The 19,437-nt window shown below is 47.5% G+C and overlaps 1 protein-coding gene across 5 annotated transcripts; it reads right to left on the reverse strand.

Moving 5' to 3' along the window:
- Positions 1-3,640: 3,640 nt before the first annotated feature.
- On the reverse strand, positions 3,641-10,241 carry Zscan21 (zinc finger and SCAN domain containing 21). Of its 5 annotated transcripts, none has more exons than XM_069989352.1 (4): positions 10,163-10,241; positions 8,007-8,494; positions 7,578-7,752; positions 3,641-4,878 (listed from the first exon to the last, which is right to left on the reverse strand). In XM_069989352.1, exons 2-4 carry the CDS (start codon positions 8,400-8,402, stop codon positions 4,049-4,051), a joined length of 1,401 nt encoding a protein of 466 aa, XP_069845453.1. In that variant the 5' UTR covers positions 8,403-8,494; positions 10,163-10,241; the 3' UTR covers positions 3,641-4,048. The 5 variants fall into 5 exon arrangements, with proteins under 5 accessions (XP_069845453.1, XP_069845456.1, XP_069845457.1 ...); XM_069989355.1 differs by having other exon boundaries at positions 8,007-8,433; positions 10,163-10,225; XM_069989356.1 differs by lacking the exon at positions 10,163-10,241 and adding an exon at positions 9,864-10,098 and having other exon boundaries at positions 8,007-8,433.
- Positions 10,242-19,437: the final 9,196 nt, after the last annotated feature.

A 19,437-nucleotide genomic window follows, 5' to 3' on the forward strand; every position in this document is an offset into this window, starting at 1 on the left:
ACTGCTACTGGGAGGCAAACTGGTAAGCTCTTTCTGGTCACTGAATTGAGTTCCAAACCAGAGTCTCAGCCAAGCAAATACAATTTCTCCTCCAGTCCCCTTCTCCATTAGGTTTGTTGGTTTGTCTTTTTGCCAGTCCTGGGGCTTGAACTCAGGGCCTGGGCACTGTCTGAGCTGTTTTTGTTCAAGGCTAGCACGTTACCACTGGAACCACAGTGCCATTTTTGGCCTTTTCTGTTTATGTGATTCTGAGGAATCAAACCCAGGGCTTCAAGCATGCTAGGTGCACACTACCACTAAGCCACATTCCCAGCACCTCCATTAGTTATTTTTGAGGCAAGGTCTCACTTTGGCCTGGGCTCCCCTTCCTTCTACCAGTGCTTCCCCACGTAGCAAGATGTGTCAGGCATGTGCCACCACATTGTATGGTTGACCCTAGGGTGAACTTTTGCCTGGGCTAAGTTCCAACCAAGATCTCTCAATCTCCACTTCCCCAGGGGCTAGGGTTACAGGCTAGAGGCACTGCTCAGCAACAGTTGTTATACTTCCCAAATACTGTTTTTTAAAAAAGAATGTGTGTGTCCACATGATAGAGACTACCTTGGGCACTGCTGGCACTTAGTGTTGAAAGTAGGTGGGCCCTTTATGAAATGTATCAACTCAGGTTATTGGGAGAAAAAAGGACTCAAATGGACAGCCTTAGAAATGGGGTTCTCAACTAGGCGATGAGCCTGGGGTCCAGTCCCGGTTTATGATGGAGCCCCAAACACTTCTTTTTGCGGGTCTGGGAATGTGGCTTAGTGGTAGCGTGGTTGCCTAGCAAGCATGAAGCCCTGGGTTCAAGTCCAGCTCCACTGTCCTGATAGTCTCAGGCACTCCACAGGGTAACACCACTTCCGGCCCCCTGGCCAGGAATAAAAGGTCCTACTCACACTAGAGGACACCGGACGCCCGAGACTCAGCGCAGGTGCCTGGCCCCGCCCACTTCCGGAAGAAGCCATCCTGGGCGGGCCCTTGAGTTCAGGGGACCTCAAGCCCCTCTAGGACCTCGGGTTTCCAACAACTTCATGATCTCCCACCCCCCGCTAGTCGGGGGGCCAGAAGAAAGGGGGCGCAGCAAGGCCTTACTTCGCGGCAGGCAGGACTGATCGAATATATATGCCTTAGAGGGTGAAGGCATAAAAGCTATATTCAGAATGAACCAGACTTGGCATTTTGAGCCCGCAAATTTCCAAGTGAGCAGATAGAGGGTGGTGTGCAAAAAGAGTTAGAGAAACAGGGATGGCCATCGGGATTTTTTTTTTTTTTCCAGTCATGGGGCCTGAACTCTGGGCCTGGGCACTGTCCCTCAGCTCTTCAGCTCAAGGCTAGCGCTCTACCACTTGAGCCACAGCGCCACTTCCAGTTTTGTTTTGTTTTTTTGCTTATGTGGTGCTGAGGAATCGAATTCAGGGCCTCATGCATGCAAGGCAAGTGCTCTACCACTGAGCCATCTTCCCAGCCCCGGCCATCGGGATTTTATAAGGGTTTGAAAAGAGAACAGCCGAGAACTGCCCAGACCTCAGGCCTGGGGAGACCCCCGACATCCCAAGGGAGGCCTGGGGGCCTTGTTAGGGACATTTCTGGGCTTCCAGAGGAAGCTTTATGTCCTGTGGCTTCAAATCAGAACTGGCAGCTCCATCTCCTTTTATTTGCGCCGGTACTGGGACTGAACTCCAGCCTCCTGCTTTCACTTGGCCTTTTCACTTAAGGTTGGTGCTCTACCACTTAAATCCCACATCTACCTCTAGTTTTGTATTGGTTAATTGGAGATAAGACTTTCCTGCTGGAGCTGGCTTCAATGCTCAGATCTCAAGCCTCCCAAGTTGCTAGGATTACAGGCATGAGCTGCCAGCTTTATTTTGTTGGTTGTGGGGCTTGAACTCTGGTCCTGGGTGCTGTCCCTCAGCTCTTCTGCAGAAGACTAGTGCTCTACCACTTAAACCATAGCACCACTTCCGGTTTTCGGAGTGGTTTACTGGAGATAAGAGTCTCATGGACTTTCCTCCACCGGTTAGCTTTGAACCTCGAACCTCATTTGTCAGCTTCCTGAGTAGCTAGGATTACAGGCGTGAGCCACCGGCACCCTGTCAGCTTTATTTTAAGACTATTTTTTTAGGGCAGATGAACGTTTACAGCAACATTGAGCAAAAGACAAAATTTCTCAGATACATCCCATAATCTACACCATAGGCAGACTTCATATACATCCAGTGTCCACACCACACAGGCATACTCCATTACCAACATCCCCACCTAAGTGATAACAGGGCCTATAATACTAACATCTATCTAAAGTCACAGATTACATTAAGACTCAGTGGTGTACACTGCGCATAGATTTAGACTATAACACCAAACCGTTTAAAAATATATCATTGTGATTATACAGCTTGACTTTACTTAGTAAGATTTACAATTTCTCCAAGCCTTTTTATGGCTTGATAATTCATTGCTTCTTAAAACCGAGTAACATATACTGTCCTGACTTATCACAGGCTTATTCCCTGCCAAAGGACATCTTGGTGCTTTTGAGCACTGGGGAATAACAGGTACAAGTATCCATGTGCAGACCATTTTGTAGTTACAAATTTTTAGTTCCTTTGGGTAAATACCAAGGGATATGATTGCTGGGTCATACATTAAGAGCGTGTTCAGTTTTGTTAAGCTGTTTTATAATTAAGATCTTTTTTGGGGGGCGGGGGGAGGCTCGGTCATGGGGCATGAACTCTGGGCCTGGGCCCTGTCCCTCAGCTCTTCAGCTCAAGGCTAGCGCTCCACCACTTGAGCCACAGCGCCACTTCCAGCTTTTTTTTTTTTTTTTGCTTATGTGGTGCTGAGGAATCGAACTCAGGGCCTCATGCATGCAAGGCAAGCGCTCTACCACTGAGCCACCTTCCCAGCCCCAAGGTCATTTTTGCAAAATGTCTTGTATGTGTCTATCATAGGACGTAGGTCACTAGATCTGGGGACTACAAAGATTCTGATCTTGTCAGGGACTTAAGCAGCAGTGGGTTTATTAATGCAGAAAGCAGAGCAAAAGTGTGCTGTCCAGATGGAAGTGGGCAGAGGTCCCAGTCTTGGAAAACTGGGCTGTGATGTTAGCTTCTGGAAATTGGATTGTACAGATTTTCATCAGCTTTGTATCATAACCAAAACCCATATGAAGATGACAGCCCAATGGGCAAAAGTACACTGATGTAGAGAAAGCATGTCATTGCACCTATCATAGCCACACCCAGCCACACACACACACCTGTAAGTCCCTAATCGAAACGTGCCAGAAGTCCCCATCTTTAAGAACAGTCAGTTTGCTGGGCACCGGTGGCTCACGCCTGTAATCCTACCTACTCAGGAGGTTGAGATCTGAGTATCTTGGTTCAAAGCCAGGCTGGGCAGGAAAGTCAATGAAACTCATCTCTAATAAACCACCAGAAAACCGGAAGTGGCGCTGTAGCTGAAGTGATAAGAGTGCTCACCTTGAGCTGAAGAGCGCAGGGACAGCGCCCAAGCCCAGAGTTCAAGCCCCATGACTGACCAAAAAACCCCCAAAACATTCAGTCACCAACACACCACTCATCACAATAATGGTCCTGAGGCATTACAGTGCTATGTTTATTCTGAATGCAATAAACTGTCTTCAGTGTGGCTCAATTCTTTACAAATACACTTGTGGAATATACAACGTTGAAATAGTTAGTTTCCTCCTTAAGCTTGATTCACATCAGATTTCAACTACAGAGGCAGGGGCCCTACAAGGCCGAGTGAGGCCTAGGGCAAATGGGTGGGGTGTCAGGTGGACTGGCCTTGGAGGACAAAACAGAGCCACAAGTGCCCTGCAGGCCTCCTGCCTAAGCGGCCGCCACAGAGCACCAGCTCTCAGGCAGCCCTGGCCACCAAGTGGCACAAAATCTATCACGAGCTGTTACTGTCTTTAGGGCTTCTCTAATATTATTAACCTTCTGAAACTTACTTACAAAACTCAAACAAGAAACAAGTTGCTGGGCAGCTAGAGCCCCTGCCCCTCCCCGGAGTGGACCTTCTGGTGTTTGGAGAGGTTGGACTTGCTGCAGAAGCTCTTCCCACAGTGGCTGCACCAGTAAGGCTTCTCCCCAGTATGAATCCGGTGATGCTTGTTGAAGTTGGAGCTGTGGTTGAAGGCTTTCCCACACTCCTTGCACTTGTAGGGCTTCTCGCCCGTATGCAGGCGCTGGTGCGAGCTGAGGCCTGCGTGCTGACTAAAGCTCTTCCCACACTCATTACACTGATAGGGTTTCTCACCAGTGTGGATGCGGTAGTGGCGGATGAGGCTGCCTTTCCCACTGAAGGCCTTGCCGCAATCTTTGCACTGATAGGGTGCCTCCTCTGTGTGCATCCTCTGGTGTTTCAGGAGGTCTGAGCTCTGCCCAAAGGCTTTCCCACACTTACAGTCATAAGGCCTGTCCACCAAGTGCGTTCTGTAATGCAGGGTAAGGTTGGAGCTGTGGCTAAAAGCCTTTCCACATTTGGTGCACACATATGGTTTCTCCCCAGTGTGCGTTCTGCGGTGTTTGGTAAGGTTGGAACTATTACTAAAGGCCTTTCCGCACTCGGCACAGATGTATCGTCTTGCCCCAGGGGCTGACTTAGGAGAAACCGATTCTGCCCCTTTCTTGGACCCTGCATGGTGAGGAGGGGCTTTTGCTCCTCTTCCCCTTTCTGGGTTCACCCACTGCCTCTCTGCCCTGACCTCACACTTGTTAGCAATAATCACGGGGATGAAATCCCTCATAAGTCCATCTTCTTCAGAACTTTTCTGCTCATCTGCTGACTCCTCATTCTGGGGGTTTGATTTGCAACCTGGAACAGGAAGCATAGTGAGGTATGTCACATGTCCTTGTTCTAAGCAAGGAACAGGATTGCCAAGTGAGGCAGACTGACTCAGAAGGGTGATGAAATACAGGAGAACTCAGCATGGCTGCAGGACAAATCATCCAATCATCAAAAGCTCAGGGGGGCTGGGAAGGTGACTCAGTGGTAGAGCGCTTGCCTTGCATGCCTGAGTCCCTGGGTTCAATTCCTTAGCACCACATAAGCAAAAAAGAAAAAAGCCAGAAGTGGCGCTGTAGCTCAAGTGGTAGAGTGCTAGCCTTGAGCTGAAGAGCTGAGGGACAGGGCCAGGCCCAGAGTTCAGGCCCTATGACCAGACCCCCCAAAAAACAAACAAAAGCTCAGGGACTGCCTTCAGGCCCTAAGTTCAAGACAAACCAGGACTGTAGCATACACATAAGGCAAAAACAGATGCAGGGACTGGGAAGGTGGCTCAGCGGTTGCCTAGCATGCACAAGTCCTCAGGTTCAATGCCCAACAACACATACCCACAGCCACACCCATACACGGTGGACACTCGCTCCATGTAAAATCACTGCATGGTCAGATCCGTGAATGAAAGCACCTGACTCTCAGCCCTAACCATCCACATGTTGAAAAAAAGGATTGTGAAAAATCAATGAAAAAACAAGTTGTCCTTCAAAACCTCACTCTTCTCTCTTCACCTGACCATCTCTTTCCTTCCTTGGCCAACAGGTGCTTCCAGGCTCATCCCTTCTCTGGCTGCCAGTGACCAGAACCTTAGCAAAGCTCCTTTCCATTCTCCATAATGAGCCAACCCTCAGCTGCGCACAGATACCCCTTCAAGTCCCTGCAGAGCCACAGACTTCACATGTGGGAAGAAATAACCAGAAATGTTAACATTTTAAATTTTCTCTGAGAAGTTGAAAACTTTTTCTTTTTGTGCCAGTCCTGGGACTTGAACTCAGCGGCTGGGCACTGTCCCTAAGCTTTTTTGCCCAAGGCTAGCATGCTACCACTTGAGCCATAGCTCTCCTTCCAAATTTTTGCTGTTCAACTGGAGATTCGTCCTCCAGACTTTCCTGCCTAGACTGGCTTTGAACTACAATCCTCAGATCTCAGTCTCCTGAGTAGTGAGGATTACAGGCATGAGCCACCGGTGCCTAGTTCACCTATTTTATTATATCTTGACTCCTAAGACATCGGACAAAATTTGACATTTTGTAGTTTTACCACCTAGATCTTATTTACTTGGATTGTATTTCCTTGAGGACTTTCTTTCATCAGTTCTGGACAATTCTGTCATTTTCTCTTTCTCCCGATTCTGTCTCTACATCTGGAGCGGCTAACTGCACAGACAGCAGACTCCACAGCTCCCTTAGCCCTTCCATCTTGGTCTTCCTACGCAGCAATTCAGGTAACAGTCTCAGATGCTGAATTGTCTATGACCACAGACTCACATTTACAAACTCTATGTATATTTTTAATCAAAGCTGCTTACTCTTCCCTTGAATGCTTCCTTTCTTCCTTGGGATGTGAATTCTTTTAAGCCAGTTTTTTTTTTTTTTTTTTTTTTTTTTGTCAGTCGTGGGCCTTGAACTCTGGGCCTGAGCACTGTCCCTCAGCTCTTCAGCTCAAGGCTAGCGCTCTACCACTTGAGCTACAGCACCACTTCCGATTTTCTGGTGGTTTATTGGAGATAAGAGTTTCACGGACTTTCCTGCCCAGACTGGCTTTGAACCATGATCTTCAGATCTCAGCCTCCTGAGTAGCTAGGATTACAGGCGTGAGCCACTGGCGCCCGGCTAAACCAGCTGTGTGTGTGTGTGTGTGTGTATGTGTGTCCACTGGCGCCCAGCTAAGCCAGCTGTGTGTGTGTGTGTGCGCGCGTGCACACACACACACACACCAAAACTGAGGCTTGAACTCAGGCCGGGCACTGTCCCTGAGTTTTTTGATTAAGGCTAATGCCACAGCTCCACTTCTGGCTTTTTTTTTTCCTTTGGCAAGTAACTGGGGATCAGAGTCTTATGGGTTTTCCTGCCTTGGCTGGATTTGAACGGCAATCCTTGCATCTTGTCCTCCTGAGTAGCTATGCTTACAGGTGTGCCACCACCACTGGTTTCCTAACACACTTTTCACTTCTGACAAGCTCTGTACAGCGTCAGCAGGGAAGGAGACTTCCAATGCCTTCCAGTTGCCTTCCCAGAGGCATCTGTTTTTTCTCTGTGGTCCAGGAAACTGGCCAAGGGTAGCACTGCCTGTGTGGTTAAAAAAGTAGAGACCTTTACATTAACTGGAGTGGCTGGGCGGATATAGTTCCCTCTCCTCCCCCAGATGCAGCGTCCTCAGCCAGGGTCCCAGCACAGAAGACACACTCTTGGAGGATCAATGAGTTTGATAAACAAACTGACCACACAGCTATGCACAGCTTGAATGAGCCACAGGAGATAATGTCACTGCATGAGACAACAGTGAGAAAGTGTTAAGAGAGACTATGATACCAGAACTAGAGAGAAGAGCACATAGTGGGAGGGAAGGTCATATGATAAGAGCTTTATTTATAGGTTATGCCATTGGGTAGGAAGAAAATTGAGGGAATGCCCCAATGCATTATTTTAAAAACACTGTATTAAACAGTTAGAGATGGGGAGCCCACCATCTTTGAACATGTCCCAAACCCAGGGGCATGGAGAGATGATCCTTACCTTGAATTTTTCTTAAATCTTGAGTGAAAACCTGCTCCTCACCAGTCTCTTGGATGTACAGAGGCCCCCAAGAATCGTATTTGGGACTGCTGTCACCAGACTGTTCCCTGCTTGGGGACTCTTCTGCAGTGCCTGAAGGTGACATCTGTTTCTGTTCACTTGGAGGAGTTGAGATCTGGAGACAGTAAGAAATGGCTGAGTTTGTGTGCAGTTCACTTTAAGATGAAAAATCTAAGAAGAATTATGTAGAACCTCTAGGAAAGGGGAAAAAAAAAAAATCACCCATTCTATTGGATTCAAGGACTAAAGGTGGTATACGATGGAGGAAACATGGCCTGATTTAGAAGCTTCCATGAAGCTAGTCTTACTCAAAGGCCAAAACCACATTCCTCCCTTCAACCCACTGGCCACAGAAAGCCTCCTGCCTACCTGCAGTCCTGGTTCGTCCAGCTCCCGCTCCAGGTCTTCTAAAAGAGTGACAGCCTCTTCTGCACTCTCTGGGCAGTGCTCCTGCACCCAGGCCCGGAGTTCCCGGGGCAGGATGGTCAGGAACTGCTCCAGCACCAGCAACTCCAGGATCTGTTCCTTGGTGTGGATTTCAGGCCTCAGCCACTCGCAGCAGAGCACCCGGAGCTGGCTCAGAGCCTCGCGGGGTCCTGGGGTGTCATGGTACCCAAACTGCCTGAAGCGCTGGCGGAACATCTCCAGGCCAGGACGGCATTTCCTTTTGTCTTCCTCCTCCTCCACTTTCACAGCTATTGGCCCTGCATGCTCCTGAGCCAGCCTGGGGCCAAGAACTGTGGCCATGCCTACCACTTTGGTCATCAGACTCCAGGAAACACTTCTCTAAGGTGGGCTGAGGAACAAAAATACTGGTTCCTTTAGGTTTCTGGTTCTTAGGGCCACACACCTTAAACCTATGAAAATATGGTTGTCATATTACCACCAAAATGGAAAGTATGGATTTTGGTCTTTATAGCCATACCTTTCAGCACACTGAACTATGGAAACTTTAGCCCCCATAAAACTGCCACATAAAAACAATAATTCTGACAAAAAAAAAAATGAGCTGGGCACTGGTGGCTTATGCCTATAATCCTAGCTACTTGGGACAATTAAATGTAAGAATGGAAATTCAAAATCAGCCCAGGAAGACAAACCAATTAATCAAGAAAAAGCCAGGTAGGGTACCAGCCAAGCAAGTAAGCCCACAAGACTCTATTTCTCACTAGCCAGCACAAAGTCAGCCAGAAAGCATGGCTCAAATGATAGAGGGGCAGAGTAAAAAAGTCAAAAGACATTCCTTGGGGTTTTTTTTGCCGGTCCTAGGGCTTGAACTGTGGGCTTGGGTACTGTCCCTGAGCTTCTTTTGCTCAGGGCTAGCGATCTACCACTTGAGCCAAAGTGCCACTTCTGGCTTTTTCTAAATAGTTTATTGAAGTAAGAATCTCATGATATTTCATGCCCCAGCTGGCTCTGAATCATGATTCTCATATCTCAACCTCCTGCCAATACCTAGTTATAGATGTGAGCCCCAGGTTTCTGGCTCTTCCTTAGGTTTTTAATCCCCAGTAACACACACACACACACACACAGAGTATAATTGCAATATAATTTTGGGCTTCATTTGATTGACACTTGTAACTAGAACATACTCAAGTTTTTGTTTTGTGGGTGGTATTGGGGGTTTGAACTCAGGGCCTTATGCTTGTTAGGCAGGTGCTCTACCATTTAAGTGACACCTCCTAGCCCTTTTTTGCTTTCACTATTTATTATTTTTGGGCCAGTCGTGGGGCTTTACCTCAGGTCCTGGGCACCATCCCTGAGCTTTTGTGTGCTCAAGGCTAACGTTTCACCACTTTAACCACAGCTCCACTATTAGCTTTTAATTGGAGATTAAGAGTCTCATGGTCTTTCCCTGCTTTGGCTGGCTTCGAACCGTGATCCTCAGACCGCGGCCTCCTGAGTAGCTAGGATTTTACAAAGCCTGAGCCACCAGGGCCCGGCGTGAGGCCAGGTTTGGATCTCAGTTCAGATGGCCGTTGAGAAGGGAGAGCAGCCCTCACTGGATGACCCGAAGCTCCGAGGAGGCCTGAGTCGCGCACACAAGTTCTTGTTTCTCTTTTGTGTTAACTGTTCCCTTTCCCTTCCTCCCGTCCTCGCGCTGCGCGGTGCGGCGGCGCCCGTGGCGGACGCCGGGCCCTCGAGCGCCGCCAGCGCCCCGCCCCGCGGCCCCGCCCCCCCGGGCCTTTTGTTTCTATTTGGTTTTCGCGACCCGGGCCCTACCTCGGCCTCCTCCGGTCTCCACCTCCACCGCGTCCCCGGGGTTACGCTCAGGCCCCGCCGCTCGCGGCCGGGACGGCTGCGGGGGTCACCGAGGCGGCGTTCGTGACCGCTCGGGAGGGTGGAGAAGGCTCTGCGGGGGCCCGACGCCTCCCCGGCCGGGGCGCCGCTCGGTCTTCCAGGACTGGGGTAGAGGGGACCCTTACAGGCCCCACCTGCCAAGCCCACCTCTCCCTCCCCAAACCTTAGGGCCCAGGCTCCCTCCTCCGCCCGATCCGCTAACCCGGGACCCGCAGGCTCACCGTGACTCAGAGCCGCGGGCGCCCGGAGACCCTTCCACGCACCGCGGGGCGGCGCAGCCGGAAGTACGTCACAGCCCCGCCCCCGCTAAGACTACTTGAGGGGGGCCGCTGCGCTCCCTCTAGGAATTTAGGAGGTCTTAGCTTGTTGGTTGGTGCCCATAACAGAGACGTAGAGGGTCCCAAGCCTGACTGGGAAGTTATGTTGCAAAATAATTTAAAAAAATATATATATATATTTATATATGTGTGTGTGGGTGTACATATATGTATTTTTATACTACATTATAAATATGTGGAATATAAACACATTTTATAGTATGTAATATATAATAGCATGTCACATACTGTTATGTATCATGTGATAATATATAATATAGCATATAATATATATTGTATATTATATAATATATACAGTATATAATATATGATACAATATATACCGTATATTATAATATATAATATACGATATATATTCATATGTGGTATATATGTGATATATTAATCTATATTACATATTATATCGTATATGTAATAAAATATATAATAATATTACTTTTTTTTTTCCAGTTCTGGGGCTTGAACTCAGGACCTGGGCTCTGTCCCTGAGCTTCTTTTGCTCAAAGCTAGCACTCTACTACTTGAGCCATAGCATCTGTGATGACCTTCCCCCAAAAAGAACATAAAATATGAAATCAGAAACATGGGTACAGACCCTAGGAATAAGACAGGTCTGACACTGACTGAAACGACCATTTGTATTAAGAATAGGACCAAAGGGCTGGGAAGGTGGCTTAGTGGTAGAGTGCTTACCTTGCATGCATGAGGCCCTGGGTTCAATTCTTCAGCACCACATAAGCAGGAAAAGCCTGAAGTGGCGCTAAGGCTCAAGTGGCAGAGCGCTAGCCTTGAGCTGAAGAGCTGAGGGACAGCGCTCAGGCCCAGAGTTCAAACTCCAGGACCAGCAAAAAAAAAAAAAAAAAAAAGCACAATTAAAAATAATAATAATTGGGCTGGGAAGGTGGCTCAGTGGTAGAGTGCTTGCCTCACATGCAGGAGGCCCTGGGTTCGATTCCTCAGCACCACATAAACAGAAAAAGCTAGAAGTGGCGCTGTGGCTCAAGTGGTAGAGCGCTAGCCTTGAGTTGAAGAGCTGAGGGACAGTGCCCAGGCTGTTCAAGCCCCACAACTGACCCAAAAAACAAACAAAACAAAACAAAACAAAACAAGAATAGGGCTAAATGTTAAATTTCATAAAAGGCTTGAGTAAAGTAGGGAGTTAAGCACCAGGGTGTCTCTGACAGGCACCTGCATTTCTAAGGTTGTCTTGTCTCACTTCTAGGCCATTTGCAGAGCTAATCAATGCTTTCCTAGGGCTGTGGAATCTGAATTTCTGCAAAGCAGAGCCCACCTAGCTCACTGCATTGAGCCAGGCATCTGCACTTCAAAGATAGCTTGCCTCACCTCCAGGCCTAGAAGCTGGGTGTCGCCTGCCGAGGCACCAGGATGTTTGCAAAAAATTTAGGCTCAGCCACCTTCATTACTTTGCTTTGATGACTTAGGGCCTCGGTTACAACCACCTGCGAATGCCTCCCCTCACTCCCCATTATGTGTTGGGAGCCAAGAAAGTGTATGGAAAGATAAGATTCCTCCAGCCCTAAGCAGACAACATTTGACTAACCATAAACATTTCTCTTATCTCCAGCCCTAAGCAAATGGCGCCTGGCTAACCATAAATATTTCTTAGAAAGACTAGAACAACGGCCAAAGGAAAAGCATGACCCATCCCTGACCCTGGGACTTCTCACCCTTGCTTCGGCAAAGTTTTTTCATTCTTTCCCTTCCCCTGTCCCTTCGGGTATATAAACCCTGCCTCACTTTAATAAAGCAGACCTTGACGCGACTCAGACTGACTTTGTCTTCCTTTATGCGCTTGGTCTCTTTTCTCTCTCGCCCCCATTGGTTTTTAGGAGGCGCCTCCTCGAGCCTAACGAATAACTGAACCTACTGGACGGGTCAATTATGAATATTGCCTTTAAATACCCTGAACTATTTGACTTTGCTGCTATTCTTCCCTATCTTGGTACAGTGAGTGGCAGTCACCATGGCTAATAAAAATTTCTAGCCCAATTGACTGAGTGTTGGTGACTCCTTTCGATGATTGTGGGTTGAAGTCCCATCAGCCCTGGGAAGTTGGGATACTTCAGTGCCACTTCTGGCTTTTACTGTTTATGTGGTACTAAGGAATCAAACCCAGGCCTTCATGCATGCCGGGCAAGCACTCTACCACTAAGCCACATTCCCAGCCCTCAGATTTGTTATTCTTAAAATCAAGAGCAGGTTGGCCAGGCAAAGGATTAGACAGGGGCTGGGAATGTGGCTCAGTGGTAAAGTGCTTGTGTTGTAAGGTAAATCATCCCAGAAGCCACGCCACATTTTAAAATATAGAATATTGGAGTCTTTATTATACAGTTAACAGGCTGCAGGCCGCCAGTTATTACAAAGGCCTGCAGCACGCAAATACACATAACACAGCTAGGAAACATGCTAAAGAGTAAAGAAATAACAAAAACAATACCAACAAGCCAATTCAGCTCCAATGGAGAGCTGAATTGGGACTCCATGATGACTGGAGATGAGCCAGGAGACAGGACACAGGACATGATCTCGGAGACACTCATAGCATGGCATCTGGCCGCTAAATTGGTCTGGGCCTAAATAGGTCAGCGCAGGGGGCAGATCCTCAGGAAATTCCCAGTCCCAGGCACTGGACTGACAGATTCACTAACCTATCAGCCAAGTTCCTGCCCCTGCCTCCAGGGGTCCGGGCACACCCATTACCTGGGAGGCCTGTGAATGGAGTGGGGGAGGGTCCTTCCCCCAGCATGAAGACAAGATTGCCAGACCCTACCATCCACCATGTGGCCAATATGGCACCAGCCAGAACTGGCCTTCTTCACTTGCTTCGCATGCATGAGGCCTTGGGTTCGATTCCTCAGCACCACATAAGCACAAAAAAGCCGGAAGTGGTGCTGTGGCTCAAGTGGTACAATGCTAGCCTTGAGCTGAAGAGCTGAGGGACAGCGCCCAGACCCAGAGTTCAGGCCCCATGACCGACAAAAAAAAAAAAAAAAAGGCTTAGACAGTTCTCACACCCCAATTAGGATGGCCTGTGTATGGTGACCTCTTCCTGCCTGTCCCCATGCAGAGTCTGCAGGTCATCACCGTGTGTGAATGTGGCCCATGTTGAAGAACACATGTGACTCATACACCAGTCAGGGACTTTTTTATTTTCTTTTCTTTTTGGTCTGTCATGGGGTTTGAACTCAGGGCCTGGGCTCTGAGTGAAGTGAGGAAACTGAGTCACAGCCATCCCAGATCCAGGCCAGGTTCTGGGAGCTGTTGTTTTACACAGCCATTCAGGTGCCTAGCCTGATGATGGGGGGGTGGGGTGGGGAGAGGTCTAAAGGTGGGGAGCTTCTCACTGAGCTCCCAGGCCTTGAGGTGAGACAAGCCATCCTTTCAATTGCAGATGCCCAGCTTAAAGCTCAGTGGGTAGAGCCAGGAGTGCCGGGCTTTGGGGAATGTGTAGATACATTATTTTGTTTAGCCCCAGGGGAGCCCTGCTCCTAGTGCTGCTACATTTAATACTTTTCTGAGGCTTGGTCTCCACCCAAAGTGGCCTTTGTCTTTAAAATCTCAGTGCAGGGCTGAGAAGGTGGTTCAGTGGTAGAGCGCTTGTCTTGCATGCATGAGGCCCTGGATTCGATTCCCCAGCACCACATAAGCAAAAAGAAAAAAAAGCTGGAAGTGGTGCTGTGGCTCAAGTGGTAGAGCACTAGCCTTGAGCTGAAGAGCTGAGGTACAGCACCCAGGCCCAGAGTTCAAGGCCCCACGACCGGACCCTCCCCCCCCAAAAAAAATCTTAGTGCAAGCTCTGTTCCGGGCTGCAGGTCTTTGTAATTAGCCACCTACAGACCACTAGTGCTCCAATAAAGACTCCAAAATTCAGACTCTTAAAATGTGCCTTCTCTGTTTTTCTCAGGACTGGATTTATATATGATTTAAGGTGTAATTATCATACACCATTGTAAGGTATATTAAATAGGTTGGTTTCATTAGGTAGCAGAGGAAGAGACTACCACACGCTATTCCGGCAGGAGAGGAAGTTTATTTACAGAACTGCTGCCACAACTGTGTGTGGTGGAGAGGCTTGGCTGAAAAGGAAAAGAGGTGACCCATCCTTGGGCCAGGACTTATCTAGGCCAGGAACAGGAAGAGGTGTGGCCTGGTGAGGAAAAGGTGTGGACACACTGGATCCTGTGACCTCAGGGTCTGGGACCCTCCTCAGGTCAGATGGGAGGCATGTGACCAGAGGTGGCCCAGGATGTGACCTAGCAGGAGGGGAAGGTGACTGCTTCCTGGTGTGCCAGTTACCTAAGTATAAACTTAGCCGAGAGGTAGGGCGGTGTCCCTGTGCAGACCTTACAACCATGAATCTTTTGTCTTTAGCTCTTTTTCTCAAGGATAGTGCTCTACCATTTTCAGCCACAGTGCTATTTTCCAGTTTTTGAGTGTTTAATTGGAGATAAGAGTCTCAGGAGGACTTTGGCTAGCTTCAAATGGGATCCAGATTACAGGCAGGAGCCACAGGCACCATGCACATTATCATTTTCAATCGTGTGTGTGTGTGTGTGTGTGTGTGTGTGTGTGTGTGTGTGTGTGTGTGTGTGTGTGTGTGTGTGTGTGTGTGTGTGTGTGTGTGTGTGTGTGTGTGGTGTTTGCAAGCCCTAAACTATGCACATTATCATTTTCAATCGTGTGTGTGTGTGTGTGTGTGTGTGTGTGTGTGTGTGTGTGTGTGTGTGTGTGTGTGTGTGTGTGTGTGTGTGTGTGTGTGTGTGTGTGTGTGTGTGTGTGTGTGTGTGTGTGTGTGTGTGTGGTGTTTGCAAGCCCTAAACTTCCTGAACAGAAATCCTAGGGGCTAGGGGCTAGGTGCTGGAAGGTGGTTCAGTGGTAGAGCGCTTGCCTTGCATGCCTGAGGCCCTGGGTTCGATTCCTCAGCACCACATAAGCAAAAACAAAAAAGCCGGAAGTGGCGCTGTGGCTCAAGTGGTAGAGCGTTAGCCTTGAGCTGAAGAGCTGAGGGACAGCGCCTAGGCCCAGAGATCAGGCCCCACAACTGGACCCAAAAAAAAGAAAAAAGAAAAAAAGAAATCCTAGGGGCTGCTTGGCTTTTCTGATGCATCCATGAGGATTTGATAAAGGAGATCTTTGCCTGCTCTTCTTCCCTCTGCTTTTTCTCAGCTACAGGTTTGCAGATTGAATCATCTACATTTCCCATGCTGGACCCAGGGAGTTGTCTGCAAAAGTCGCATGTGTTGTGTGACAGCAGCTTTCCTGAACATTATTTATTTACTTTTTGAAATAGGGTCTCACTATGTAGACCAGGTTGGCCTTGAACTCTGGATCCTCCTGCCTCAGCCTCCCTGAGCGCTAAGGTTACAAGCAGGTACAACTATGCTCAGCTTAAAACTTTATTTTCAAGCTGGGCGCCATTGGCTCATGCTTGTAATCCTAGCTACTCAGAGGATGAGATCTGAGGATGGAAGTTCAAAGCCAGCCTGGGCAGGAAAGTTCATGAGACTCTTATCTCCAACTAACCACCTAAAAACAAGAAGTGGTACTGTGGCTCAAGTGGTAGAGAGCTAGCCTTGAGCTGAAGAACTCAGGGACAGTGCCCAGGCCCAGTGTTCAAGCCCCATGGCTGACAAAAATAAATAAATAAGCTTAACAAAAAATAACTTTATTTTCAAAGACACACAAAAGAAAAAATTCACATAATGAGCTTTTATGTACTCAATGGTTAATTTGTCAATCTGATTTCCTCCATTCCATGTACTTGGACTGAATTACTTTGCAGATAATCTCAGACATAATGATCATTTTCCTGGGGAAATGATGGGCTGTTCTAGGTGTCCCACGTTACAAACTTGAGTTCACAAATTAATGCTAATCCACAAATAAGCAAATCTAAATGTATTAGACTTGAACACCATGCCACTGGTTGAACTAAGAGTACCAGGAAAAGTTTTCCTACCCTTAGAGAGCAGAAGACTACAGTCCTAGCTACTCAGGAAGCTGAGACCTGAGGATAATGGTTTGAAGCCAGGTGACCTAGGAAAGTCCATAAGACTCCAATTTACCAGAAACATGCTAGGAGTTCAGCTATGGCTCTTGTGGTAGAGCAAAAAAAAAAAAGCTAAGGGACAGTGGCCAGGCAGAATTTAAGCCCCACTACAGGTACAAATAAATAAATAAATAAATAAATTATATATATATATATATATATATATATATATATATATATATATATAAAATCCAAACTTGGAAAGGTTTTCAGTGTTTACTGTGGTCTCTGTCTCCCTGACTTTTAACAGGCTTTTACTTTTGCTGCTTTACACATGATTGACCAGTAGAGGTCGATCAAAACTTGATTTCTCTTTGAACTCTGCTGAGCAAGATTCCTGCCTATTAATTTGGAACACCTGCCTTTTCTCATTCCTGGAAGGAGCTTGTTCTTAAACAAACATTTGGACATTTGCTAAAAAAAAAAAAAAATGAAAGGAAGAAGAGTAAAAGTTCCAATGGTATAGGAAGATAATTTTTAAAAAGAAAAAAAGTAAGCAGGTATCACACTACTCAAAAGGGTATTGAAGTTTGAAGCCAACCTACGCAGAAAAGTTTGCAAGAGTTTTTCACTTAACCAGCATAAACCAGACATGAAGTTGTGGCTCATGTGGTAAACAGCCAGTCTTGAGCATAAAAGTCCAGGGACAGTACCTAGGCCTTTCAAGCCCATTATCAGCACCAGAAAACAAAACAATAAAAACATGTTCAAGGGTACTTTAAATTTTTTTTTTTCCGGTCAGTTGTGGGGCTTGAAGTCAGGCCCTGGGCGCTGTCTCTGAGCTTTTCTTCTCAAAGCTAGTACTCTACCACTTTGAGCACCACTTCCGATTTTCTGGTGGTTTGTTGGAAATAAGAGTCTCACGACTTTACTGCGCAGGCTGGCTTTGAACTGTGATCCTCAGATCTCAGCCTCCTGGGTAGCTAAGATTACAGGCATGAGCCACCAGTGCCGGGCTATTTTTTTTTTTTTTTGGGGTCCGGCCATGGGGCCTGAACTCTGGGCTTGGGTGCTGTCCCTCAGCTCCTCAGCTCAAGGCTAGCGCTCTACCACTTGAGCCACAGCACCACTTCTGGCTTTTTTCTTTTTGCTTATGTGGCGCTGAGGAATCGAACCCAGGGCCTCAAGCATGCAAGGCAAGCGCTCTACCACTGAGCCACCTTCCCAGCCCTATTTTTTTTTTTTAAGCACAGCAAGAAAGACCTGAGGATCTGATCAGTATAGAGACCTCTGCAATGGGATTTTGCAGTGGGGAACAGAGGTTAAATTCAATGCTAAATACAAGATGGACCAAGTAAGAATTTACAGACAAGGAATGGCATGGGAGATTAGTGGAAAATTACTGAAAAGAAGAAACATTAGGCCAGGTGCCAGTGGCTCATACCTGTCATCCTAGCTATCAGGAGTCTGAGATTTGAGGATAATGGTTTGAAGCCAGCTCAGGCAGGCTGATGAGATTCTGAATTAACTACCAAAAAAAACAGAAGGGGAGCTGTGGCTCAAGTGGTAGAGTACTAGCCTTGAGCACAAAAGCTCAGAGACAGCACTCAGGCCCCAAGTACAAGCCACAGGACTGGCACCAAAAAAGAAAGAAGGAAGGAAGGAAGATCATAGCCAGAGATGGTAGAAGATGTCAACAATCCCAGCACTTGGGAGGCAAAGGCAGGTGAATTGTGAGTTTGAAACCAGCTTTGGCTACACAGGTGTTCTAGACCAGTGTGGGCTACATAGTAAGAGTTTATTTCAAAAACCAGAAAACATCTGGCTGGCTGTGGCTCACACCTGTAATCCTAGTTACTTAGGAGGCTGAGATCTGAGGATCACAGTTCAAAGCCAGCCTGGGCAGGAAAGTCTGTGAGACTCTTATCTCCAATAAACCACCAGAAAACCAGAAGTGGCACTGTGGCTTAAGTGGTATAATGCTAGCCTTGAGCTGAAGAGCTGAGGGACAGCGCCCAGGCCCAGAGTTCAAGCCCCATGACTGACAAAAACCAAAAACAAACAAAAACTTGAAGAAAAAAAAGCCAGAAACATAGGTGTAAGAAGGATTCTGGGGGCTGGGAAGGTGGCTCAGTGGTAGAGCGCTTGCCTTGAATGAATGCATGAGGCCCTGGGTTCGATTCCTCAGCTCCACATAAGCAGAAAAAGCTGGAAATGGTGCTATGGCTCAAGTGGTAGAGTGCTAGCCTTGAGCTGAAGAGCTGAGGGACAGTGCCCAGGGCCAGAGTTCAGGCACCAGGACCAACAATCAATCAATCAATAAATAAAATAAGAAGAATTCTGGCTAGCCTGGCACTAGTGGCTTATGCCTGTAATCCTAGCTACTCAGGAGGCTGAGATCTGAGGATCGTTGTTTGAAGCAAGCCTAGGCAGGAAAGTCCATGAGACTCTTATCTCCGATTAATCACCAGAAAACTGAAGTGGCGCTGTGGCTCAAGTGGTAGAGTGCTAGCCTTGAGCTGAAGAGCTTAGGGACAGCGCCCAGGCCCAGAGTTCAAGCCCCATGACCAAAGGTTAAAAAAAAGGGGTTCTGGCTAGGAAGTGGCACTGTAGTTCAAGTGGTAGAGCACTAGCCTTCAGCTGAAGAGCTGAGGGACAGCACACAGGCCCAGAGTTCAAGGCCCATGACCGACAAAAAAAAAACAAAAAACAAAAACAAAAACAAAAGGGATTCTGGCTAAACTGACAGAACAGAGTTCTTCATAAATTCAGCTCAGACATACAACCACTGGTGCTGGGAAAACTGGGCGGCCACATGCAGAAAACTAAAAGTGGACCCCAGCCTATCACCATGCACCAACATCAACTCAAAATGGATTAAAGACCTTAACATTAAACCTGAATCTCTGAAACTACTGCAGGACAGAGTAGGAGAAACACTTGAACTAATAGGCACAAGAAGGAACTTCCTAAACAGAGTCCCAGGATCACAACAAGTTGGAGAGAGACTCGACAAATGGGACTACCTTAAAATAATAAGCTTCTGCACAGCTAAATCTATCGCAACCAAGCTAGAAAGACAACCAACTAATTGGGGAAAAAATATTTACCAGCAATATATCAGACAAGGGGTTAACATCCTGTATAT

Source organism: Dipodomys merriami, unplaced genomic scaffold, assembly GCF_024711535.1.
Source record: "Dipodomys merriami isolate MVZ:Mamm:240054 unplaced genomic scaffold, mDipMer1.0.p SCAF_373, whole genome shotgun sequence".
Lineage (NCBI taxonomy): Eukaryota > Metazoa > Chordata > Mammalia > Rodentia > Heteromyidae > Dipodomys > Dipodomys merriami.